This window comes from Anastrepha ludens, chromosome 2 (genome assembly GCF_028408465.1).
Source record: "Anastrepha ludens isolate Willacy chromosome 2, idAnaLude1.1, whole genome shotgun sequence".
Classification (NCBI taxonomy): domain Eukaryota; kingdom Metazoa; phylum Arthropoda; class Insecta; order Diptera; family Tephritidae; genus Anastrepha; species Anastrepha ludens.
In genome coordinates, this window is record NC_071498.1 from 10,501,801 (window position 1) to 10,526,016 (window position 24,216).

The 24,216-nt window shown below is 35.1% G+C and overlaps 1 protein-coding gene across 1 annotated transcript; it reads right to left on the minus strand.

The window, feature by feature from the left end:
- Positions 1-1,118: 1,118 nt before the first annotated feature.
- On the minus strand, positions 1,119-23,592 carry LOC128863099 (myophilin). The gene is made up of 3 exons (XM_054102041.1): positions 23,426-23,592; positions 1,577-1,897; positions 1,119-1,516 (listed from the first exon to the last, which is right to left on the minus strand). The coding sequence occupies exons 1-3, from the start codon at positions 23,429-23,431 to the stop codon at positions 1,334-1,336; spliced, it is 510 nt and encodes a 169-aa protein (XP_053958016.1). The 5' UTR covers positions 23,432-23,592; the 3' UTR covers positions 1,119-1,333.
- Between the last annotated feature and the right edge of the window lie 624 nt (positions 23,593-24,216).

A 24,216-nucleotide genomic window follows, 5' to 3' on the forward strand; every position in this document is an offset into this window, starting at 1 on the left:
AGACGATAAGGTTGGCTATGGAGTTTTCTAGAAGGAATTAGGACTGGAACTATCAGTTTGACTACCAGACTACTGCAGCGTCTATCAGGCAGAGGTACTAGCTATAAAAGAAGTGGCTACATATCTAAATACGCACGCCGTAACAAAAACGACTATAAATATATTCTCGGCTAGCCAGGCGGCCATCAAATCAATGAATGCGGCTTTACTAAGTTCGAAGGTTGCACAGGAATGCCGGGCAGCTATAAATGATATTAGTGATGTATTCAAGTTAAGCCTTATTTGGGTTCCGGGACATAGACGTATTGAGGGAAACTGTAAAGCTGATGAGCTAGCCAGAAAAGGTACTGCTCCCCAACTGCTCAATGATAAAAGTACCATTGGAATACCCATGGCCACGAGTAAACTAATAATAAAAAACCACATTATTCAAGAGGCCAATAGGTCATGGAGAAATGAAGATACGTGTCGAACAGCAAGGCTACTATAGCTGCAAATAAACAAGAAAAGAGCGAAGGAATTGCTTAGTCTCTCAAGAAACAATATCTCGAAGGTCGTGGCTTGTTTAACCGGTCACTGGCTATTTGCCAGGCATTCCTCGAGGCTAGGAGTTTTCTCCCAAGAATACTGCAGAAGTTGCAGATATGACGAAGACGAAGAAACAGTCGAGCACTTCCTTTGCAACTGTCCAGCCCTAGCTAAAATCAGAGTAATGGTTCCACAAAGGAAGATAAATGAGGTTCCCGTGTAGCACAGTGGTATCACAATGGACCTTTAAGGTCTAAGTGAGTTGGTCGTGCAGACTGGCTATCACTGCACGAAATTTTCGTAAACTCAAAATGTAGACTTAGATTCAGTTGGAGCCCATTTGATAAGTTTTATTTCAAGCCAATTATAAATTAGAAATTCGCGGGCTTTTGGAAGGTTTATAAGAACTATTTTATACCGTTACAGCAATAGTAAAAATATTGCATTTAATTACCGGTTTCCTTAACGAAGTTATGTACTAAAATCAGTTTGCTTACTTTTCCATTGATTTCAAATCAGATTGAGCTGGAGCGAAGCATGTCCGAGTTTGCTATTAAAATAATAAAAAAGATATGCTTACCCAAATACTATTCCAGTTATAATTTTTTAAATTTTATTTTCATTTATTTGTTACAATTTATATTAGATAATAATTACTGAAGGAAAATGCCCCAAAAAGAATGCCCTTTTAAATAATAAAAAGCGAAAGAAATAATAATATTTAAACAGTTATGCCTTACAAAAAACTACGCATGGTAGCGGTAGCTCTACACACGCACAAGTAAAGAAACACTCTCGCACCACTTCACATATGACGCGTGTTGCCGAAACCGCCATGTCCCGATTGCGAAGCGCCCTTGTTGAAACCCATCTGCAGGTTAAGGTGACCTTCGCTTGCGCGCAATTGTTCCTCAGTGAATTCACGCTCGTTCTTCTCGGCCATCTTGGGGCCAAGTGAAGGGCCATTGTATTCTGGATGTTTTTGTGTCTGTAAATATAAGACATTTATGTATTAAGAGTTTCCATCCACTTCCCAAACTTCACTTACAATGCGTCCCAACGAGTAGAGTGATAGCGTCACTTGGGGAATATTGCGGCGCTCGAAGAGATCAGCTGTTTGGAAGATTTCCTCTTCTGGTACACCGTATTTCTTGACAGCCGCTTGGAAGCGTTGAATGTTCTCCATCAGTTGGAAGTTCGTGCCACGTTCTTGGATTTTTTTGACGGAGCCTGGTGCCAATTTGTTGATTAGCTTGCAGAGCACAATGCCATCCTTGAGAATATCCTCGTATTGGCCAGCGGGCACTTTCTCGCCCAACACAGCGAAGATCCAGTTGAGGACTTCTTGTTCTTGTTCCTTGTTGCGGGGCTGGAAAGAGTAGAGGTAGAAAAGAAAATAGCATTTAATTAAAAATGGGTAAATTCTAGTTAATATATTTTTTTTTAATTCTAAAGCTAATATTTGTGGAAAACTTTTCATTCTAGAAAGCACTATATTTGTTTTCCATGTACATTTTATATAATATATTTATTAGTTTTCCTGCCAACTATCCCACGAAGGTGGTATTATTTCGAAATAAGCATCCTCCCATGTGAAATTCTCTTTGGGTACCACAGTGCGTATGAGTGACCTTCAGTTGTTTGCCAGTGTAACGCAAAAACTCGTTTAATAATAACTTTTACCGCTATAAAAGCTAATCCGGTATTACATACTTCGCCCCACTAACGAAAATTGATTTAGATAGCTGTGCTCCAACAACCCTAAAAACAAGTAATTTCAAAAATAGAATGGAAAATTCCGTGTAAAATGTCGCCAACATGTTGCAACCACACATAATAATAAATCAAATGCTGCTTTCAGTTTTGTTTTTGCTACATGAGTAGTTGGAAATCAACACTTTTCTCACTAAAATTGCTGCCATTGTTTTTGCTGTCACGGCGACAGCTAATATTTATCGCAATTAATTAAAATGCAAAGCGTAAATAATACTGGACAAGCGCGTAACAATGAGACCGCGAAGGCAGCACCAGAAATTTAAATAATGACCACAGCAACACTTACAACAACAACTAAAACAACAGCAACAACATCATATAAATTTTACAAAAATAAATACATAATATTAATGGCATACGAAGAGCAAATATTTTGGAATGTTCATGATCGGGGTAAGCGACAGCACTGCGCTGCATGCGCAAAAACAGCAACAACCGAAAGCCAATATCAGATACTTCGCATATATTTGCCGGACTAATTAAAATTAATGAAATTCGAATTGCAAATACTCTCACTTTTCGTTTGCCCATCACGCGCCAGCTAACGTGGGCTTGCTACACTGCAGGCAGAGGTATTCGCGTGCTCAAGGGTATTACACGTTTGTTCACATAAAGATCGCATGTACCAGCATAAAGGATTCGAGATAGATATAGACATGTATAAATTTAAAAAAAATAAATAAAAAAGTAAAAAATAAATAACTGGCGCCTTTACTTCAGTGTTTGGCCCAGCTCCTTCTCCTATTTTGTGGCGTTCGTCTTGATGTTGTTCCACAAATGGAGGGCTTCACAGCAGATATTGTTTTTAAAGCCATATATGTAGTTATATATACCATAAGGCTGAGAATGAGAAAAGATGGGTATTAGGCTATGTCTGGCCACCCGTTCGTCCGTCGGTCGTGCGCACAATAACTCGAGAATAATTAATACAATACTTTTTTACGAACATAGGTATATCGCGCACACACATATCGATCTCTGTCCAAGGTAAGATGGTATTAAAAATAGGTTGAAAATCTATTTGAAATTACCAGCTCGATTTTCTACGTTTTTTTGTTTCTACAAAAGAAATTATTAAAAAAAATTAATAAATTAATATTTGCAACACTTTTTATAATATGCGTCGTGAATTTTTAACCTTCTTAAATAATAAATATTTTTGAAAAAAAAATATAGGGGAGAATGGGGAGTTGTGAGACATAGGGAGTTGTGAGACATTGTTACCGTTCGGCATTATTCATTTGTTTACATTCGATTTTAAGTGTCAACAAGTGTTCTCGATGAGATCTCACTTTTCAGCTAGCATTGGTCATATTTACACGCATTCGACGCGTCTCTCCAGTTACTGTGTTTTGGAATTTCTCGGTAAGTTTATTTCATCATTTGTTTTGCGATACATTCGATCAGTTGTTGAAGCAAATTGCAAATGTAAATATATACTAGTTATTAATTGTCCTATTAGCTTTGAATTTACACATTCACTTGGGCATGAACGTTCGATGTGTTTATGACTACGCGGCCATTTATAAAAAAAACGATTTGGGGAGTTGTAAGACAACAAATGTGGGGAGTTGTGAGACACCGTTTTTTTCGACGTTTTAACGCATCTTTCATAAGTACCTCGCAATATTCATGCATTGTTTGTACATATATCATGACATTTTTGGTTAAATTTGAGTTTTTATTGTTTTTCCGCTTTTAAAGTTAAGCAGAAAAAACTCCATTCATTGCAATGTATGCGATCGAGCTGTGCACCTAAAGTGTGCCAATTTACGAACTGGCTCTCACTGCGAATCATCAGATTGATGGCATTGCATTTTTTATACACTTTTTTTATAACAATTGTCTTTTCTTTTTTATTTTTCATCTTAATAAAGAACTAACAACTAAAATAAGTCATTTTTATTGATTTAAACTATGGTGTCTCACAACTCCCCACATTTTTGTATTTTGTATTATTATATACAATTTTAATTTTAAGGGAAATTGTAGTTTTGTTAAATAGGCCATACCAATAGCTTCCAGTATTCATTGACTAAAGATTCCATCGTTGACATATGCAGAATATTAAGATTTTGAGTAATACGGGTCCAAAAACAAAACCCGTCTCACAACTCCCCATTCTCCCTTATATAAAAAAGTGCGTTTAGCGTAGTACACATAACAGAAATGAAACTTCAAAGGCAGACAAAGAAAGAGGGAGAGATCCGAGAGAGAATGAGAGAGAGAGAATATATAACTAAATAAATTCACACCATTTGCAGAGAATACGATTAGACAAAATTTACAAAAAACGGAGAGGGATCGACCGGTGCAGCTAAACGCCGGACACAAACCGTGGCAACAACGCGCACTGCTCCGAGCTTTTATCACCCACACAAACGCAGCGATTCCAGGAACGCTGCAACGGCACAAACTACCGGAAAGTAATACCAATAAATCCGACGCCGGAATGGATAGCACTTTATCGTTTGCACAAGCATTAACCAGGAATCGGAAATAAGCGCCAAAAATTAAAAAAATTTAAAGTTTTACAAAAAAAAACATTTTTATTTAATTTTAAATTTTCTTTATTTGTTGTGCGCGGGTATATAAAGTTGCTTTGAGCTATGTTGCTTGTCTTTTAGTGTTTCGTTTTGTTTCGTTGGTGGTTTTTTCTTTGTTGTGTGATTCTTGCTTTAGTAAGTAAGTATACAAAATTATAAACAGCCGTTTCAAGTTTTTATCATTAAGTTCAATTTAGAAATTTGTCACGGCAAAGTGATGGGTATTTCAAATCGTTTTTTAATCAAATAATTTGAAAAAAGGTTGTCGTGAATTGTTGAATTTGCCCCTAATTTACTGAATATAATAAATATATGCATATTCAAAAATAGTTTTTGTTCATCACATCTGAAACTTTCACTTTTAAGCATTTCAAGTGTAGAAGGTCTTTTTTTATGATTTAGGAATTTATAGCAGTGAGTTTGAAATTGGAGAAAGTGATCAGCATTTTATTCATATTTTCTTTCAAATTTTTTCCTAGAAGTGAAGAGTTGCACTGAACTTGTGATTCCGACTCCAATCTGTACATCTTAAAATAAAACAAAAAATTGCAGATCCGGTCGTGCGCTCTTCAAAAAAGGGTCCATCTATACAGCTATGCTTGTCGCATTATTTATATTTGATCCTTACAATTTAAGACATCACAGTTAGCCTATTGAATACAGAATCTTATTTTACCACGCTGAAAAAAAATCACAAAATACGAGGCGTGTTCAAAAACTAAAGAGAATTTTCATTTTTCGCAAAGAATATTTATCATCATAATATCAATCTTTATTTTATCTCCTTCAAAGTAGTCCCCGTAGATATAATAGCTTGTGCTAGCGTTTTTTTCAATCCTCGAAGCAGTTCTGATACGCACTTTTTGGTATGCCCTGGAGCTCTCCCAGCGATTCTGTTTTTATCTCCTCAATTCGCCGTAAAACGACGTCCTTCATTCTTGGGAACAGAAAAAAGTCGTAGGGGGCCAAACTAGTGAAAACGGTGGCTAGGACGTGATAATGTTTTTTTGTTTGGCCAAATAATCTTTCGCAGACAATGATGAGTGAGCAGGTGCATTATCATATTGCAAAAGCCATGCATTTTTTTCCACAATTCCGGGAGTCTTTTTTCGTATTCCTTCACGCAAACGGTGCATAACTCCAAGGTAATACTCGTAACCAATTTTGGCCTTTGTAAGCAGGCCTAAATCATCGTTGATGTCACTCAACAATTCCTGAGCGATGCTCATGCCACGTTATTTTTGGTCAAAATACAGCATCTTTGGAATGAGATTCACTGCCATACGCTTCATGCCCAAAGTTTCTAGAAAAATTGCATGGCATGAGTCAACTCATATGCCGACATCCTCAGCAACCTCTCTATTCTTCAATAATTTTCTTGACTTTCTTAACATTTTCAACGGTTGTTGATGTGCTGGGACGTCCAGAGCGAGCGTCGTCATTCACATCTTCTCGACCTACTTTGAAAAACTGTACCCCTTGTAAACATTTTTTTGACTCCCACTATACGCCACTGTCAACATTTTATGTATTTTTGAGCACTGAAATCCATTTTTCACACAAAATTTGATGCAACTTCAACTCCTTGATCCATTTGTTTCGACAGTAAAAAATCGCCGAACACGCAAAACACTTTGTCTTATTTATGCCTCTAACGAACAAACTAAGCCGGGAAATATCTTGGAAAGGAAGGTAAAAAAATAATAACTGAAAGTCGAATGTTCGTAGCCCGCGAAATTTGAAACCTTTACCTTATTTTTTGAATACACCTCGTACGTTCTTGTAGAACTCCAACGCGGGATAAATCGAACTGAAGACAAATTTTACAGCAAGCCAAAACTCTGACCAGATTGCTGAGCTAACAATAATGATGGTGATGAATTACATTACTTTCTCATTTAAGTCTATCAAAAAATCTTCATAGAAAGCTAGTCAGTTGATATCGTTGGAAGAACTCAGGTCATACCAAAGCGCTTTTGTGTCAGATGTAGTTCAAGAGTCTGAAGGGGACTACTTTAAGGGAGACAAAATAGACATTGTTGAATAAATAAATATTTTCGCTCAATTTTTGCACACATCACACATTTTGCATGCTGCTATTATTTTTCAAAGCGACTCTATGCTTTAGCAATATATTTATTAAAAATATAAATTAATGGAATAATTTCAAATTCAGATTTTTTTTTGTTTTTTTTTGGAGCATAAATAAGTTCTTAAGTCACTTTTTCAGATACTAATTAAATATACAATAAAATATTTCGAATTAGTTTTATTGCACATGAAATTTTCATAAATAAAGGGTAGTTAAATTTCAATGGCCGATGTTGAATGTGAACCACACCTAAACGTCACCGACACCGTTGGACTTCTTACTTTGGAGTTATTTGAAAGAAAAAGTGTACATCGATAAGCAAGCAACAATTCAAGAGCTAAAGGATGAAATAATTCGGCACATTAACGGCATAGAACCTCAATTATGCCTAAGAGTCATCGAAAATTTGAACTATTGGATGGCGGTGTGCCACCGAGGCCGCGACAGCCATTTGGCCGGTATTTTATTCTATACGTAATTGAACTATACCAATATTATCATAATAAAGATAAATGACAATAATTTCCAAAAAAGTTGTATTTTATTTAAAATCAACATCGGCCCTTAAAACTTAACTTCCCTTTAGTTTGCTTTAAAATTTTTGTTAGAATTTTTAATTAAATATAAAACAAAACATTGCATTTCTTCACTGTTTATAAATAATTTCACGCACATTCTCCAATTCACAAATATTTGCAATCCAGGCTAATTAAATGTAAATTTAATTTCCGTTAATTTTTGTTTATTTTCTGCCTTTTCTTAGAGCTCCAGGGCAGTTGGCTCGATCTGGAACCCTCGTCAGCATGAAAGTGACAGACAGTTTTTGGTGTAAGGTAAAAGGGATACCAAGCGCAATTTTGAGCGTAAAAATTCGTTAATATGAAGAATAATACAATGTGCTATGAAAATATAAGAGCACAATAGCGCAACATGATAGGAAAAAAATTCATAATGAATTCTGCGAACGCAGTCTCGCTTAAAAATACACAATATATCATATGTATGTATATGTGCGTGTGTTTATTTATGACCATATGGTTTAAAAACAAAGCTTTGAAGTTTTTTTCGTTTTTTTTTTTTTTTTTTTTTTTTCGTTGTTCTCATATATTGATTTGTTTTCATTTGGCACAACACTTGACCTTAGGCGTTGTTTTTCAGCATCCAGGCACGTCACTGCCTGCTTAGTGTTTGCATAAAAACAGCCATTTTTTCATATATATATTATACATATAATTTTTTATTGTATTGCCACTCAGCTAGGCTGCTTACCCTGGCACTTAAGCTAATTTAGTTTAATCACACGTACAGAAACACATTCATGTATATACACACAAGTACTTACAAGTACTCCTATGCTGTGCTGAGTGGCGTTTCGATTTTTGCTGTAAGGGTCTTAGCTTCATTTGCGTAGCACTCAAGTGCTTTCAAGTACTTTCGGAATTTTCTGCTTTTTGTGGTTATTGATATGCCTGTGTTTTTCATTTGTGTTTATTCAGTTTTTTATGGTATTACGTATGCTTGCACTGGATCTCTAAATTTGTGGTGCTCAACTTTTATACACATATAAGCACGCGCCTTTTCTGACAAGCCATTTTACTAAAATAAATTAAAGAAATAATAACAATTTTTGTAATCCAAACACTTTAAATCAGGTGCAACAAATTTGCTGTCATTAACTAAGATGCAAAATTGTATGCAAAATACATTTTTATGTTGGCTCTATACCTTTAGTGAAAATGGATTTGAAACAAACTAATATCAGATAGCTCCACGGCAGTGGGCGTAGAACTAATTTTCGAAAAACCATAATTACAGTTTTGGTTATTTTATTTCATTTATTTATTTATTATAAAGGGTGGTTAAATTTCAAGGGCCGATGTTGAATGTGAACCGCACCTAAACGTCAAGTTTTTTCTGCATTTTGACGTTTTTCAATTTCAGAATAACTCAATTTAAACCATGGAAAGATAACCAATCGAGCAACGCGGTAAAGTTATTCTGGCTTATTATGAAAACGGGCGTTGAAATCAAAATGCATATCGCGCACTTCGTGATTTTTTCGGTCAATTTAATAGTCCAAATGTGCGTACAATTGGAAAAATTGTGCAAAAGTTTGCGCAAACCGGGTCTGTAGGAGATGTGAAAAGACCAGTGCATGCTCGTACAGCTCGTACTGCAGAAAATATTGCTGCTGTTTGCGATAGTGTGGTTGAAGAGCCGTCCACCTTAACTCGTCGTCGTGCCCAACAATTGCACCTCTCGCGCTCGTCGTTGATGAACATTATACATAAAGACTTGCATTTACGTACTTACAAGGTGCAATTGATTCGAAGAAAATTAAATTAAACCAAAAAAATTTATCGAGCGCTTCGAAGAAAAAAGTTTACTGCTAATGACGAAGTGAGGGCGACAGAAAGTCAAGTTTAAAGGCATGAACAAAATATCCTCGTTTTTTATGGTACAAATGATTTACATGGAAGATCTGAGAAGAGTATTAATCTTTGAAAAGTAGTAGCGATTTCAAAAATTGTTTTCATATTTGACGCCACTGCCCTCCCCCTCTTGGGTGCTTTTTGATTGTTAGCAGCATATTTAATGTCACTCCCCCCCCCTCTGTGATGCTTTTTGATTGTTAGCAGCATAAAATTAAAGGTGATTTTTACAATAGGCGCAACATTCGGCTTTTTTATGAAGTTTTTATTTTAGTACCTCTTTTTTTTTAATTGCAAATAGTAATTTATAAATTTCAAAGCACAATTTCCGCTCTCCTTCACCCAAGTGTAGATTCGCCATTTGTTTAATTTTTTATTGTTTCGCTTAGGTCAATAGTTACACTGCATAGAAATATCATAGTATTTTTGCCATTTCCGCACTTTTGAATAGAAACATTTAAAATGGCAATATTTCGACTAAAAGCGTAAACAATGTGTTTTTAAGTAAATATAAAAAAAAAACTCATTGTTTAGTTCACAAGAAAAGTGGAAATGGATATACAGCTGCGCGGATATACCTAAAATATTAAAAAAGAAATATTTGCTTTTATCGTAGCTGAGGTCAATTTGCTAGAACAAAGTGAACTATAACATAATTGCCTATTTTGCGCAGTAAAAATTTCCAAATATTTCGTCCATCTATTATGAAAATATTTGTTTACAGTTTTCTGCATAAATGGAGCGGCAAAATGAAATGTTTTGTTTAGAGAAATTGCGGTAAATATTTTTATATTTTTTTTTGGCGAAATAATTTTATTTTCGTAAATTTATATAAATTTATTCACAAAATTGTACAAAAAAAATGGTAAAATGAATAACTAGGAAACTTCAAACAAGGCTGCAAAAATTGATTATTTTATTTTGGTAGTCGCAAGAGCTGTATGAGTTTCACGACGGCATAGACATAGCGCAGCAAAAAAAGAGACAGCGGCTTCAATAACTGGATCATATCGTCCGAATGGATGCAAACGCTCCGGCTCTGAAAGTATTCGATACTAACTGGTGATAGCAGAGGAAGGGGAATGCCTTCTCTGCGTTGGAAAGATTAGCTGGAAAAGAACTTGGTTTCACTTGGTTTGCGCAACCGGCGTCGGTTGGTGCGAGAAAAAAACGAGCGCTTTGATAAACTCGGCCAAAAATCGTGTAAGCGATTATTGCGCCAATTAAGAAGAAGAAGAAGTACAAGATTTGAAGCCGGGCGAACTTCCCAAACCTCATTATTTCAGTCGTTGGGCTCTTCAAAAACTACCCGAAGATCCGAATTTTGTTCAGCGATGAGGCGCATTTTTGGCTTAATGGAGACGTCAATAAGCAAAATTGTCATAGCTGGATTGAAGAGCAACCTGCAGGCTTTCAGGAAAAGGCATTGCATGCATTGAAAACAACTGATTGGTGCTTAGGATGTGTGGAGGAATCATCGGCCTATATTTCTTCAACGACGAAAGGACAAACAATCACTCCTCACTTAACTTCCACTGCATTCTGTGAATTTGCACACTGCGAGTTTAAGATTCTGATTACCGCTTTGCAAGGAAATGTTGAACTCCACTTCATAGCTATTCTTACCATTAACAAAATACTTTCTTTTGGTAGCCTACATTTAACATTAATGAGATAGGGAACCTTGAAAACTTAACAGCTCTAAGAGCGAGAATTAAAAGTTTTGATACGGTCTGCTTAAGGCAACAACGTATCACTTTCTACTTTTTATTTTTAATTTAAAGCAAAGAAACATTTATCTGTAACCATTTATATATTGCAATGTTTATTTCAAACAAAATTATAGTTAATTATACTTGTGCAATCTATTTTTGCCTGTTCTCGCTTTCATGCGCACCCGAATTAAAAATGGCAATATGCCAGGCAGAAAATTCTACCTCAGAAACATTTAATTTCGCTAAAACAAAACGAGCCAATGCAAACGGAATCAAACGAAGAAAGCTAGGAATAAAAAATAAAATCAAAGCAAAAACATTTAAATGGCACCGCACAAAAAGATCGCTAAATAGCGATAAATTCCTAGCGTTTGCACTTTACCGCGCTCTCGCCGCCGGTTCGCTATTAGCACAAAGGGCTGAGCGTTGAAAGGCGAAAATCGGCGAGCAATTTCGCTAAAAACCTATGCAATTAACCCACAAAAATTTACAAAAAGTCATGAACATAAAACAATTTTATTTCAAAGTAAAGCGGAAATATTCAACGAAATACCCAACAAAAGATCATAGCTAAATTAATTTTATTTTCAAACAGATATGGCCGCGTTGTTTTTGTTATTTCGTGTTGGCCTTACTTTTCTTTTTTTTTTGAAATGTTTAATATTGTACATTTGCAATGTGGGCAAGGCAAACAAGCGTTTGGCAAGCGTGAAGACAACAACAGATGGGCCATTATAACAACAATTTTTTTGTATTATTTATGTATTTCACTTTTTTTACATGAAAGTGAACGCATAAATATTTGTTGAGTATTGGGCTTTTTTAATTTCTATATATTTTTTTCACTCACATATTTCGAATTACAACTTTTAACAAAGTAAGGTATTCCATTTATGCCTTTGTTTATGGCAATCCATTAAATATTTAGCGGTAAGTAAAAACGGGAAGTGAAAACATATTTTTTTTAAATTTCCTTAATAGAGATGATATAATCCAGTGATGTGCGTGGTGCGTGGGTACCTTTCGCTAGTGCAAAACGATAGAAATTTTTTTGGCTGTTAGAAGTCGCCATTCGGCAGACACTGATAAGCGTTTGAATGTGTTTCTGCCTTGAAAAAGCTCCTCATAAGAACCACTTGCTATTTGGAGGTCCCTCCATTTGTGGTAAAACATCAAGACGCACATCGTAAATAAGACGAGGAGAACAGCCAAACACCCAATAAAGTGCGTAAGCACCAAAGTGGTACAAAATTAATCATTTAAAGTGGCGCAAAATTAATCATTCAAAGTGGCGCAAAATTAATCATCCTCTCGGAACATTTAAAAGTTTTGCAAACGACATGTTGTCAATCACATTTAATACTTGTGTACCAGGCAGGAAAAGTATAGAAGCATACACAATTCTCTCAAAATCATGTTTTTTTATTTAGTAAAAAAGTTACTCACAACAAAACTTTATGAATAATTCAGCGCTGTAATTATCCACAGCTCTTGCTTTACGAATTGTTTGCTTGAACTTTGCTTTTTAGGTTTTGTAAGAAAAAGATCTTATTGAATTTTTCCTAAACTTAGGAAAATCATACTCCGAAACGAGTCCCGGTATCCTGATATTTCGGGATATTGTCAATGTAATTTTTATTTTGCAGATGATTTTTTATTTCGAGACTTCGGGATATTTTCAATGTAATTTTTGATCCAGAAACTTCGGGATCGATTTTGGAATTTCGAAATTTTTTGAATGCAAATCTAATATTGCTAGTGACTTATTTTATCACGAGATTTTTGGATGATTTGAAACTAATACTTGTTCCCGTAATTTCAGGATTGATTTTGGAATTTCTAAATTTTTTTAACGCAATCTTAATATTGCAAGCCATTTGTGTACCTATGGATTTCTGGATGATTTCAACGTCATTTTTTTTCCCGAAATTTCGGGACTGATTTTAGAATTTCGAAAAGTTTTCAACGCAAACCTAATATGGGTAGCAATTTTTTTATCACGAGATTTTTGGATGATTTTAAAATAATACTTGATCCCGAAATTTCGGGATTGATTTAGGAATTTTTCAAATATTTTCCATGCAATTCTTATATTGCTATAAATTTTTTATCTCAAGATTTCTGAACGCTTACAAAGTCATTTTTGGTCCCGAAATGTCGGAATTGATTTTGGGACTTTGAAATGTTTTCAATGCGATCTTAATGTTCCTATTAGTTTTTAAGTCAAGTTTTCTAGATGCTTTGAATGTTATCTTTACTCCCGAAATATCAGCTCGTTTTCAAGGCAATTTTTGATCCCAGATTTCCGGATATTTTTATATATTTTCATTCTTAATATTCCTAGTAACTTTTTATCCGCTATTTCTAACCCCGAAATTTCCTAATATTTTAACTGTAATCTCGGGACACGAAGTAACAAGCAATATTAACATCTGCATTGTGTACCAAAACTCTTGGTGAATGATTGCTACTTTTATTTGTGAATACAGTTGCTGCAAAAACACAAAGTATTGAATGAAGGCTCATCATAAACATTTAAATATTTGTCAGTATATATAGAAAGAATTGAGCAAAATATTTCATGAATATGCCAACAAAAGGAAAAACCTTCAATGAATGTTGTAAAGTATGAGTACGAAAAGTAAAGTAAAGAAGAAAGTAAAAGAATGATAGCACAAATGAATTAAAATCAAATGGAATTATTGTTCTAGCGTTTCACAATTTAATTTCGTTTTATAAAAGAAGATTGTATATATATGCTAAAAAATTCTATTAGAATGTTAAGTGTACATTCTCTGTTAGACTTGAATTTTACACTGTTTTATTTTTAAATCGTTCACAATGGTAGCCTTTATGCGTCGAAATATTTATAGTTCTTTGCTTTCTGATTCCCAATGTTGTACTCGTCCTTACTTCGGTCCAGGTTAGAATACGCGGTCTATATTAGTAGATTAGAGACAGTTCAGGGAGCTTTTGTGCGCTGGATGAAATTCGTTGATCCCATTTAATCTTATCCGTCTCATTGCTTATTTATAAATCTCATGCACTTAGAGTCTATGCGTGTTCTATGTTTAATGTGTTTTGACTTCAGTATTTGTGTGGGCTCAATAGATTGTTCGTATCTTCTCAATAAAATTAATTTTAATATTCACTCACGCATTTTCCGTAGTAATGAGTTGTTTTTGTGGGTATTGCTAAACTGTTTATGTAATGAATTCTCTTTATAGGCGTACGCTAGTTCAATTTAATGCATATATATTCTTTTTCCATAGACCTTGATATTTTTTACTCTAAGACTACTCTTAGGGAGTTACTTATAAGACTATTTTTTGCGCTAGGAGGTTGTAACAGAATACGGAAAGTCTGGTGGTTGCTGTTGTCGACGAGGTTGGTAGTTGCTGGTACTAGGGTGCCGTCTTTGTTAAGTATATTTGAGAGATAGTATAAACAATTTCTCTTAATTCTTTTCCAATGCTACCCCAATTCGGCGAAAGTGTGCTTAAAATAGCTTATGCATGTGTCATGCTCTGAGTCACAAGCCAATTACAAAACGTTATATTGCAGTAACCATATGGTATAAATTAACCCATAAAGTACAAATAATAAAATTGTTGTCCACTTAAAAGTAATTGACAAAAAAACAGCCAGGTGGACATAAAATACTTTGCAATGAGTAATACATTTAAGTGTGCACATTAAGATGGCCAATTCGGAAAAATGTTTTTTTTGCAGAATATTTACCAAGAAAATGATACTTACATACTCCTACTCATTTTTTTCTTATATAATACCATTGATTTTTATCGTGCATCACCCAGAGGACGAATTACCTGTTAGAATATTTTCGCCCAAACATCTCACGCATAACTGCCACCCTTACAAGTCACTGGAAGGTTGCGGATCCTGCAGCCAGGTTCAACCTTTCCTTTCAATCCCATCTGCAAGAGCTGTCAGGCAGAGGGGGTTGAAAGAAAATCTTTTTCACTACTTACTCGAATGCCCAGAAATACTTCGCTTTTTCGGTAAGCCTTTCGCACATCAAATTAATGAAATCTCAGACATGGAGATAAAAAGTGCGCGTCTTTACTTGGATCTCATGAAATGAATCTGATTCACAAAACAAAAAATAAAAACAAAATAGAAAAACAAGAACAGGGATCACTCGTGAAGAAAGTAAAATGCGCTAGGCGCTAATTAGCATGGTTTCAGTAGAAATATATACTCCACAACTTACGACAACATTTGAAAAACTATTTTATTTGCATACAAAAAATTTGGTATAAAATTTAAAATAAATTAAAAAAATTCAAAAAATAATATTCCATGCTTTACAAAAAATTACTATTTTTTATAGTATTTCCCAACAAAATTTAAAAATTTTAACAATTGAATCTCTTAATCTCGCTTTTCTTTAGTTTTAGTATAATTTTTTTAATATTTGTGAAACGAAATTGAGGGAGAAAATTAAATAGTGCTGTTTTGTTAAGTTTTTATGTTGAACTTACGAAAAAGTACATTTTGTCCAGTGCTATTTCAATGGAAAAATTTAAAAGCGCTCGCGACACTTGTAAATATTAAATAAAATATAAAATAAATGGGGAACTCATTTTTTTAGTCATTGAAAAATTTTTTGTTTTTGCCACATTAATGTATAAATGTGTCACACATTGGAATATATTTATGCCTATATGGCTACTTTTTTTAAATACCTTTAATGTCAAATATAATTTCGTAATTTATACCTGATGCCACCACCCAACAAGAAATTAGAAAAAAAAAATTTTTTTGACCACCTTAATGGGCATGTCCATGTGTATATGCGGATACATGCATCTACTTTTGGCTTTCTTTCCTTCAAACATTTTTTTGAACCACCTTGATGTGCATGCGTATGTGTATATGTGCATATATGCATGTAAAGGGTGGTTAAGTTTTAAGGGCCGGTATTGATTTTAAATAAAATAGAATATTTTTAAGAAATTATTGTCATTATGATAATACTGGTATGGCTGAATTACGTATAAAACAAAATATCGGCCAAGTGACCACCGCAGCCTTGGCGGCACACCTCAATCCGATGGTCCAAATCTTCGATGACGCTGAGGCATAATTGAGGTTCTATACCGTTAATGCGCCGAATTATCTCATCCTTTAGCTGTTAAATTGTTGCTGGCTTATCGATGCACACCTTTTCTTTCAAATAACCCCAAAGAAAGAAGTCCAGCGGTGCCGTTGACGTTTAGGTGTGGTTCACATTCAACATCGGCCCTTGAAATTTAACCACCTTTTACTTTAGGCTTTCTTTCCTTTTCGTAGAAGCTATTTCCCATACATTCCTACGTACTCGCACACACTTATATACTTATATACATATAAAATATTCCAAAAATAAAATTATAAGCTCTTATGTGGAACTGTAGCGCTGCCATCGGCGCGCGACTTTGTCAAACTGGCAGCACAAACAAATAACCACATGCTTTGCTCTACCTATGCGGTGTAAATGTCGCAATCATGATGGCATAGTTTCCGTTGTGCTGAGATTATAAGCAGAGTGGGAGGAGCGCTGCATATTTACTATGCACGTGTTTGCCGCTTCCCATCAGCCAAGTCGCTGCCGCACAAAACCGAAAATGTCAGCCATGTCACAAAAAACGCATCAATCATTGACGCACGCACACGCACGCAGGCACACTCACTTGCAGCGCACAGTGTCACAAAAACTATGCATGCTGTATCAGAAGAAAAACACTGTATTCAATTAAACACAAATTTGCACTCAACCGCATTTCAATTATTCGGTTTTTCAATGTTTTAGCGGTATTTTATTTCATTTTTTTGCATTCATTCATTTGTTTTTTTTTGCATACTTTTTAATTGAAGGTCCATCGGTTGCTCACCGCAAACTGAAATTCAATTAAAACGGCGTAAACTGTAACTGTAATTGTGAAACATTTACGTCATGAAGAATGAATGGGTAGGAGTGATTATTTAAAAAATAAAAAAATTTGTATGTAAATAATTTAAGAATTTTTGTTAATATCTATTATTTATGCATATTTATATTTATCCATTAACTTACAATTTACATCATTTTTTTTATAATTTTGTATTATTTATAACACCAATTATTGGCCTGCCTAAACGAAATTCATTTCATTCTAATTGATTTTGCATCACTGATTTACATCAGCCGAATTCACCAAACAATAAAAGCGCATACGCACTCATAACTCTGAATGTATGTGTATGTATAAGTGCATGTGTGTATATGCGCAAAGTAATTACCACTGCAGTATATAATCCTAACTGTTTACGCAATTGTTCCTATTAAAATTTAATTAGTTCTAATTTTTAAATGCAGCTTTCATTTCATGTCGTTCAATAATTATTAGTCGCCGTAAACAAAGAATTATGTATCCATACAATGCAATCAACAAATGTGGTTTTATTTATTTGCTTCAATTTGTCTGATAAATATGAATTATAAATTTGTAAAAATATTATATAAGTTTGATAATATAATATGTAGAAATTCAATGAATATTCAATATATGTACGTATACAATATAACTACAGTAGAGGTCGGAGAAGCCCAAACAGGTTAACAGGTCGATATGCAACAGAAAAGCGATAGTAATGGGAAGTTATGAAGAATTTCTTTGCAAGTTCCGTTTTTTTTTTTTTTTGTTAACTGCTGTTGCCGTAATTTTAATAGTATGAAACACCTGGAAGACCTCGATATTGCCCTGCTCTCACAGCATAGCGGATACATGCAGAAGAAACTTGATATCCCCAGTTTCCGTGCAGAGCGCGTCGATCAGTGTATAAATGTGAGTAAATCTAATCCCTGCAACTCAACACCTCACAGTGAACAAATAGAAAGCGTCGACACATTCACCTACCTAACATAGAAAGCCTACCACCTATAGGCTTACACCTGATGGCGGAACGATGACAGATGTAAGTGCAAGTGCTTTCGCCTGCCTAGAAAAGCAATGATACTCGAAGCAACTTACAAAACGCACAAAAGTAAGAATTTTTAAATCGAAGCTTGGCTTGTATCAGCATCTACCACACAAAGCAATCCTGCACATGTGGTGGCCTAGCAACTGCATTTTGGACGAAAAATTCCTCGCGGGAAGCGGACAAAAACCTATTACTATTGAAATATGGGAACGTAAATGGAGATTGGTTGGGTACGCCATACGCAAGCCACTTAATGAAATAAGCAGAACGGCGTCAGAATGGAACCCTCAGGGGCATCGCCGTAGGGAACGTTCTAAAGGATCATGGCCATGTAGCCTTTTTGACCGGTTTTTAGAAGTCGCTGACAACCGAACATGACACCAGATCAAGGCAAAAGCGAATAATCGACAACATTGACAATCTTTTGTTTCGCCTGTAATTGGCGTAATAGCAACAATTAGTGATAATAATAATAACTGTAACAGTTCATTGGCAGTTTGATAAATGTTCAATTAAAGTTTATTTGCTCTTGCCCTAACGCCTACGCCCAATAACAGGTGTAATTTTGAATGTGATTGCGCTATCGAGAGCTGATAAACGATTTTTTATGGCCGAAATTGGATGGTATTGATTTGGATAATGTTTATTTCCAACAACACGGCGCTACGTACCACACAAGCAACGAAAACATTGATCTTTTACGGGAAAAGTTTCCGAACCGTGTTCTCTCTCGAAGAGGTGATCACAATTGGCCAACGAGATCTGGTGATTTAACACCTTGTGACTTTTTTCTTTGAGGCCACGTGAAAGATAAGGTCTACGCCGACAGCCCAGGGTCGATTCTAGACCTAAAAGATGGAATTCGTGAGGCTATCGAGGACATAGGGAAGCCACTTGGCAATTCGGTTATGGAAAAGTTCATGAAAAGGATTTATTTTCCACTATTAACGGCATACCTTCTTCTTTATAATGAAATAAACATCCGATCATTTACATTAAAAAATATCATTTTTCTTTGAATATCCAAATAGCACCTCTGTTTGGAAAACCCTGTATTAGCACATACATTTTTGGCATTAAATATTTATGCATATCGTATTTCTGGACAGGAAGAAAAACTCCCCAAATAAGGGGAAGAAAAAAAATCTTTTTTGTACAAACTTTTAAAATTAGGTTTTTGTTAGAAAATACTTCCACAAAAAAATGTCAATAAAAAAAAAATAAAAACGAGCCTGTCAAACTATTGACGCGTTATAATTTTTTGGCAGGCTGCATTACATATTGAGAAAAAACTTTTTTTTTTTTCAATTTATCATAACTTTCTGCTGTGCCAAATTAAATGAAATTTTAATATTGGCTTTTTGCCATATTTTCCAATTACAAAGAGTCTAATTAACTGTATATTAAATGTATAATTTAATTTCAGTTTTGATTGCAAATTATTGATGATTGCGGCTAAGAGTTTGTTATTTTTACATGTAATTAATATATGTATGTATATACTCGTCATAGCGATGAATGATAAATGTACGACTGGATAAAGTATTGCAAATTCGGGCCGAGCGTCTCCTTTTGCTTCCAGGATCGTTCTGGATGTTGCGCAACATGAGAAGAAATCTGCGCTTTCTTGCTTCTTCGTAGGGCAGGTTTTGCTTATAACAGAAGAATTTTTTATGTCAGAAGTGCGTCAGGTGGCTGACTATTACTTGAGCATAGCAGCAGCGGATACTTGCATATGACGTGCAAACTATAGGAACGCAACCGTGGAATATTTTCTCTTGCTACGGCAGTCACCTACGCCAAAAATTAATATATTTTTTCGTTTTTTATAATATGCACTTAATAACTGAACATATGTAGATATCTCTTTATATGTGCATATATGGTATATACAGGTATGCTGCTCTTTTTCTAATTTCATATATTAAAATAAGAAATATAATAAAATAAAATTATTATTTTACAAAGAAAAAGCGCACTACCAAGACTTTCGGCACGTCTGTGTGTATGCGTGTGAATATATTTCAATAGAGTTGGAAAATAATAGGTCTATTTATAAGTTCGTGCGGTTTTACAACAGATGGCGTAACTTGATTATTATTCCATCGATCCACATTTCCAAACATTCATTGGAGAGCTACTGTCGTAAGGCACAAACGTCAGTATAAGTTTTTTATTTGAAGCGTAAACAACAATATTTTTACCACACTTGAAAATGTCGAATTTCGTGCCAAATAATGTGTTTTTGCGGGGAATTCTTCTTCATTATTTTAATATGAAGAAAAAAGCAGCCGAAAGTCATCGTATCTTGGTGGAAGTTTATGGTGAGCATGCTCTATCTGAGCGAACGTGCCAGAAGTGGTTTGCACGCTTTAAAAGTGGTGATTTTGGCTTGGAAGACGAAGAACGCGAGGGTGCGCCGCCAAAGTTCATGGATACCGAATTGGAGGAATTGCTCGATCAAGATCCGGCTCAAACGCAAGAAGAGGTTGCAAAAACTTTGGGAGTTGATCAATCAACCATTTCCAAACGTTTAAAAGCCATGGGAATGATCCGAAAGGTAGGCCATTGGGTGCCGTATGAATTGAAGCCAAGAGACGTTGAACGCCGTTTTATGGCATGCGAACAACTGCTTCAACGGCACAAAAGAAAGGGTTTTTTGCATCGAATTGTGACTGGCGATGAAAAGTGGGTCCATTACGACAATCCAAAACGTCGGGCAACGTATGGATACCCTGGCCATGCTTCAACATCGACGTCGGCGCAGAATATTCATGGCCTGAAGGTTATGCTGTGTATCTGGTGGGACCAGCTGGGTGTTGTGTATTATGAGCTACTGAAACCGAATGAAACGATTACGGGGGATGTCTACCGACGACAATTGATGCGTTTGAGCCGAGCACTGCGAGAAAAACGGCCGCAATACGCCGATAGACACGACAAAGTTATTTTGCAACATGACAATGCTCGGCCACATGTTGCGCAAGTGGTCAAAACATACTTAGAAACGCTCAAATGCGATGTCCTACCCCACCCGCTGTATAGTCCAGACCTTGCGCCATCCGATTACTATCTCTTCCGATCGATGCAACATGGCCTGGCTGACCAGCACTTCCGTAATTACGATGAAGTCAAAAAATGGATCGATTCGTGGATTGCGGCAAAACCGACCGAATTTTTCACAAAGGGAATCCGTGAATTGCCAGAAAGATGGGAAAAAGTAGTAGCAAGCGATGGACAATATTTTGAATATTAAATTTGTAACCATTTTACGTCAATAAAGTTTCAAATTTCGAAAAAAAACCGCACGAACTTATTCATAGTCCTATTAGTATTTAAATTTCTTATTAAATTGCATTTAAATTAATTCAAACAATAATTAAATATAACAGAAATAAATGCAAAATGCAAATATTTCATCGATTATGCCACCCTCGGAAATTTTCGTAATGAACTACTAAAATAGTTAACTTTCAGCCCAACTATAATGATTTTGGCTTTAAGCTAAACGCAACTCTCGTTTTTTTTTTATCGTATAATTTTTCGATCGTAAATTTTTCGATCGTCAAAATAAGTGAAATGAAAAAGACATAACTTTTCATAAGAAAATTATTATTTTCTTTTAATTTCCAATATAAGCGAGGTAACTGAGCTATAACAAAAATTATTATAAATGAGAGTGCATCAATGGTGCTGATATTGGACCTCAGGTTTACTAGAAAAAATTTTTATGAGAGACATATGGATCCAAAGGGAAAAAACTATAAGAAGAGATTCATAAAGGTTTTGGTTTTATTTTGTTTATAATTATCGCTTCTCTTCATCTTTCGAAAAAGACGGCTAGGCTAAAGCTGATTATGAAACTTATGATTTGTGAAACTCTGGTCGATCCTTAAGAATAACTTATCGCAAAATTCGTGATTTTTTGATTTTTGTGAATATAATCGAACGCTGTAACGCAAAGTGTTGCTAAAGAACCTTCAATATCGACGCTCTCAACATTTAGGCATTCATGAATTGATTATTTCGCGGATTTTACATGCAGACGTGCTCATAGTGAACATTTAAATAATATCATTTATCACGTATAATTGCCACAAATCGCACTTTGAATAAAAAAATGAAACGGAAGGAATTGAAATTTTTGCATATTTTATTTTAAAACAGCATCTACGCGCGTCTTTTGAAAGACCATTTTAAAACAAAAAAATGGCTAAATTTTTTCCATCGGAAAAATTTTATTATTTTGAATACTTTGATCAAATATTTAATGATTTTTACGCAGATCTTTTAACCTTAAACTTTTCTATCGTTTAAGCTGATTTTTTGAAAATTTTTTTTTTATAAAAACTTGATTTGGGTCTTACTTTAAATAATCTAAATGAAATATATTGGCAGAAGTCTTGAAATATATTGAGTTCATAATTTTCCGGTGGAAAAACTGCAACTTTTTTTTGGTAAGACACCCTAATATATGCCTGCAAACACCCTAATGCATCCTTTTTTCTCAATATAGTTTCTCATATATTTCTCTCCCTCATAGGCATCTTTTCAGCCAGGCAGTAATAAATAGAGAAGCAAACATTTTTGGAAACTCCAGCCAAAATAATAGTACAGTGAGATCTGTAAAATTCGGCACCCTTATTATTTATTTTATAAACAAACAAACAGCAAACTATTTAACTGTCTTTCTTTTGGTTTTGAATAAGCCCAAACTTTATTTAACTTCTTTCATATGCACCATTCCTTCATTACTCCTATGCCTATGTCACATATTCTCACAGATTTTTAATGAATTCTCGAAGCCTGCTAAGTGAATCGTAGAGATTCTTTAAAAAAAAAAAAATTAGAATCAGAAACTTTAAACCCAGCATTCTCATATAGATTTATTTATAATAGATGAAAAATTTATAAGTTGGTTGCACTTAGTAACGGGTAGCTTTTCGGTACACGCAAAAATCACTTCGCAACCATATAAAATGTATTCCCTAACAGTAATTTGGGTGCCTGCTTTCCCATTAGAACCAACAGGAATGTCAAAAGTTTCAGTCCTCAATATGAACTATTCCATGGCTGACTGGAGGCTGGGTCGCAAATTCAGGTTAAGTGCAATCTGGATATGTATATGAGTGCAATGTTTTAGTATAAGTTGCAGCAAAGTCAGTGACTGTGGATCCCACTGCAGTTTTTCCACTAATCGTGCTTTGATTTCTTCAGTTATTCATCCATGTATTGGCCAGCTCGCCAACGAAACGTTTGAACGCAAAATATTTACTTGCAAATACGTTTGACTTCCACCATTTTTTAATGTTATACAGTTAATCATAAATTGTTTTCTATTCCTATATTTTATTAACCAAATTCACTTACAGCCATTTTTTATTTATTTTTGTTTAAATCACCAAAAGCGTTGACACAAAAACGAAGTTTGAATTAATTTTTGGAATAATTGCGAATTCTGGCGACTGTCTTTTAGCCAACACTGCGACGACTGTCTAAAGCGATCGGCGTGAAATTCTCAACTGACGCAAGTGGTTAATGTGAATTTCCATTTTTTCCGCAACAAACGAACAAACAGCCAGGACGTACAGCCAAAACAAAAACAAATAAATGTTTTCAGAAAAACTCACATGAAAAAAGAAGAATCAATAGCAGCAAAATGTAGGCGTAGAAGTGCAGAACTGCAGGCAAAACAACTGAGACGCTGGGGAACTCATTTTAGCCTACGAATGCTCAAAATAATAAAACACAACAAAATACTGTAAATACAAATGCCGAGCGGATCGCAAACAGCCGATCATGAAACAAGAATGGGCCGATGACGTCAGTGCTAGAGCGGAAAGTGAAGTGAATGAATACCGAATATTCCCGAAGACGACGGCTGTACGCATGTATATGTAAAAAATTATGTGTGGGTGTGTGTGTGTTTGAATTTTACTGAAACAAAGCAAAGTCATAACGGTAAAATATGAACGACTATAAAAACAAAACATTAAATTTCCGTTTGACAGCATAAACAGTTGGCAGGAAAAGCGTGGTAGGCGAGGCAAATGTGAAAAGCACAGCGACAAAGACAAGCCGAGTGATTTTCTCATGGCTGTTGGTGGCCTGTCGAGGTGAAGGTGATGGCGTTGACACTTTTGATGGTGAAGGCAGGCCGC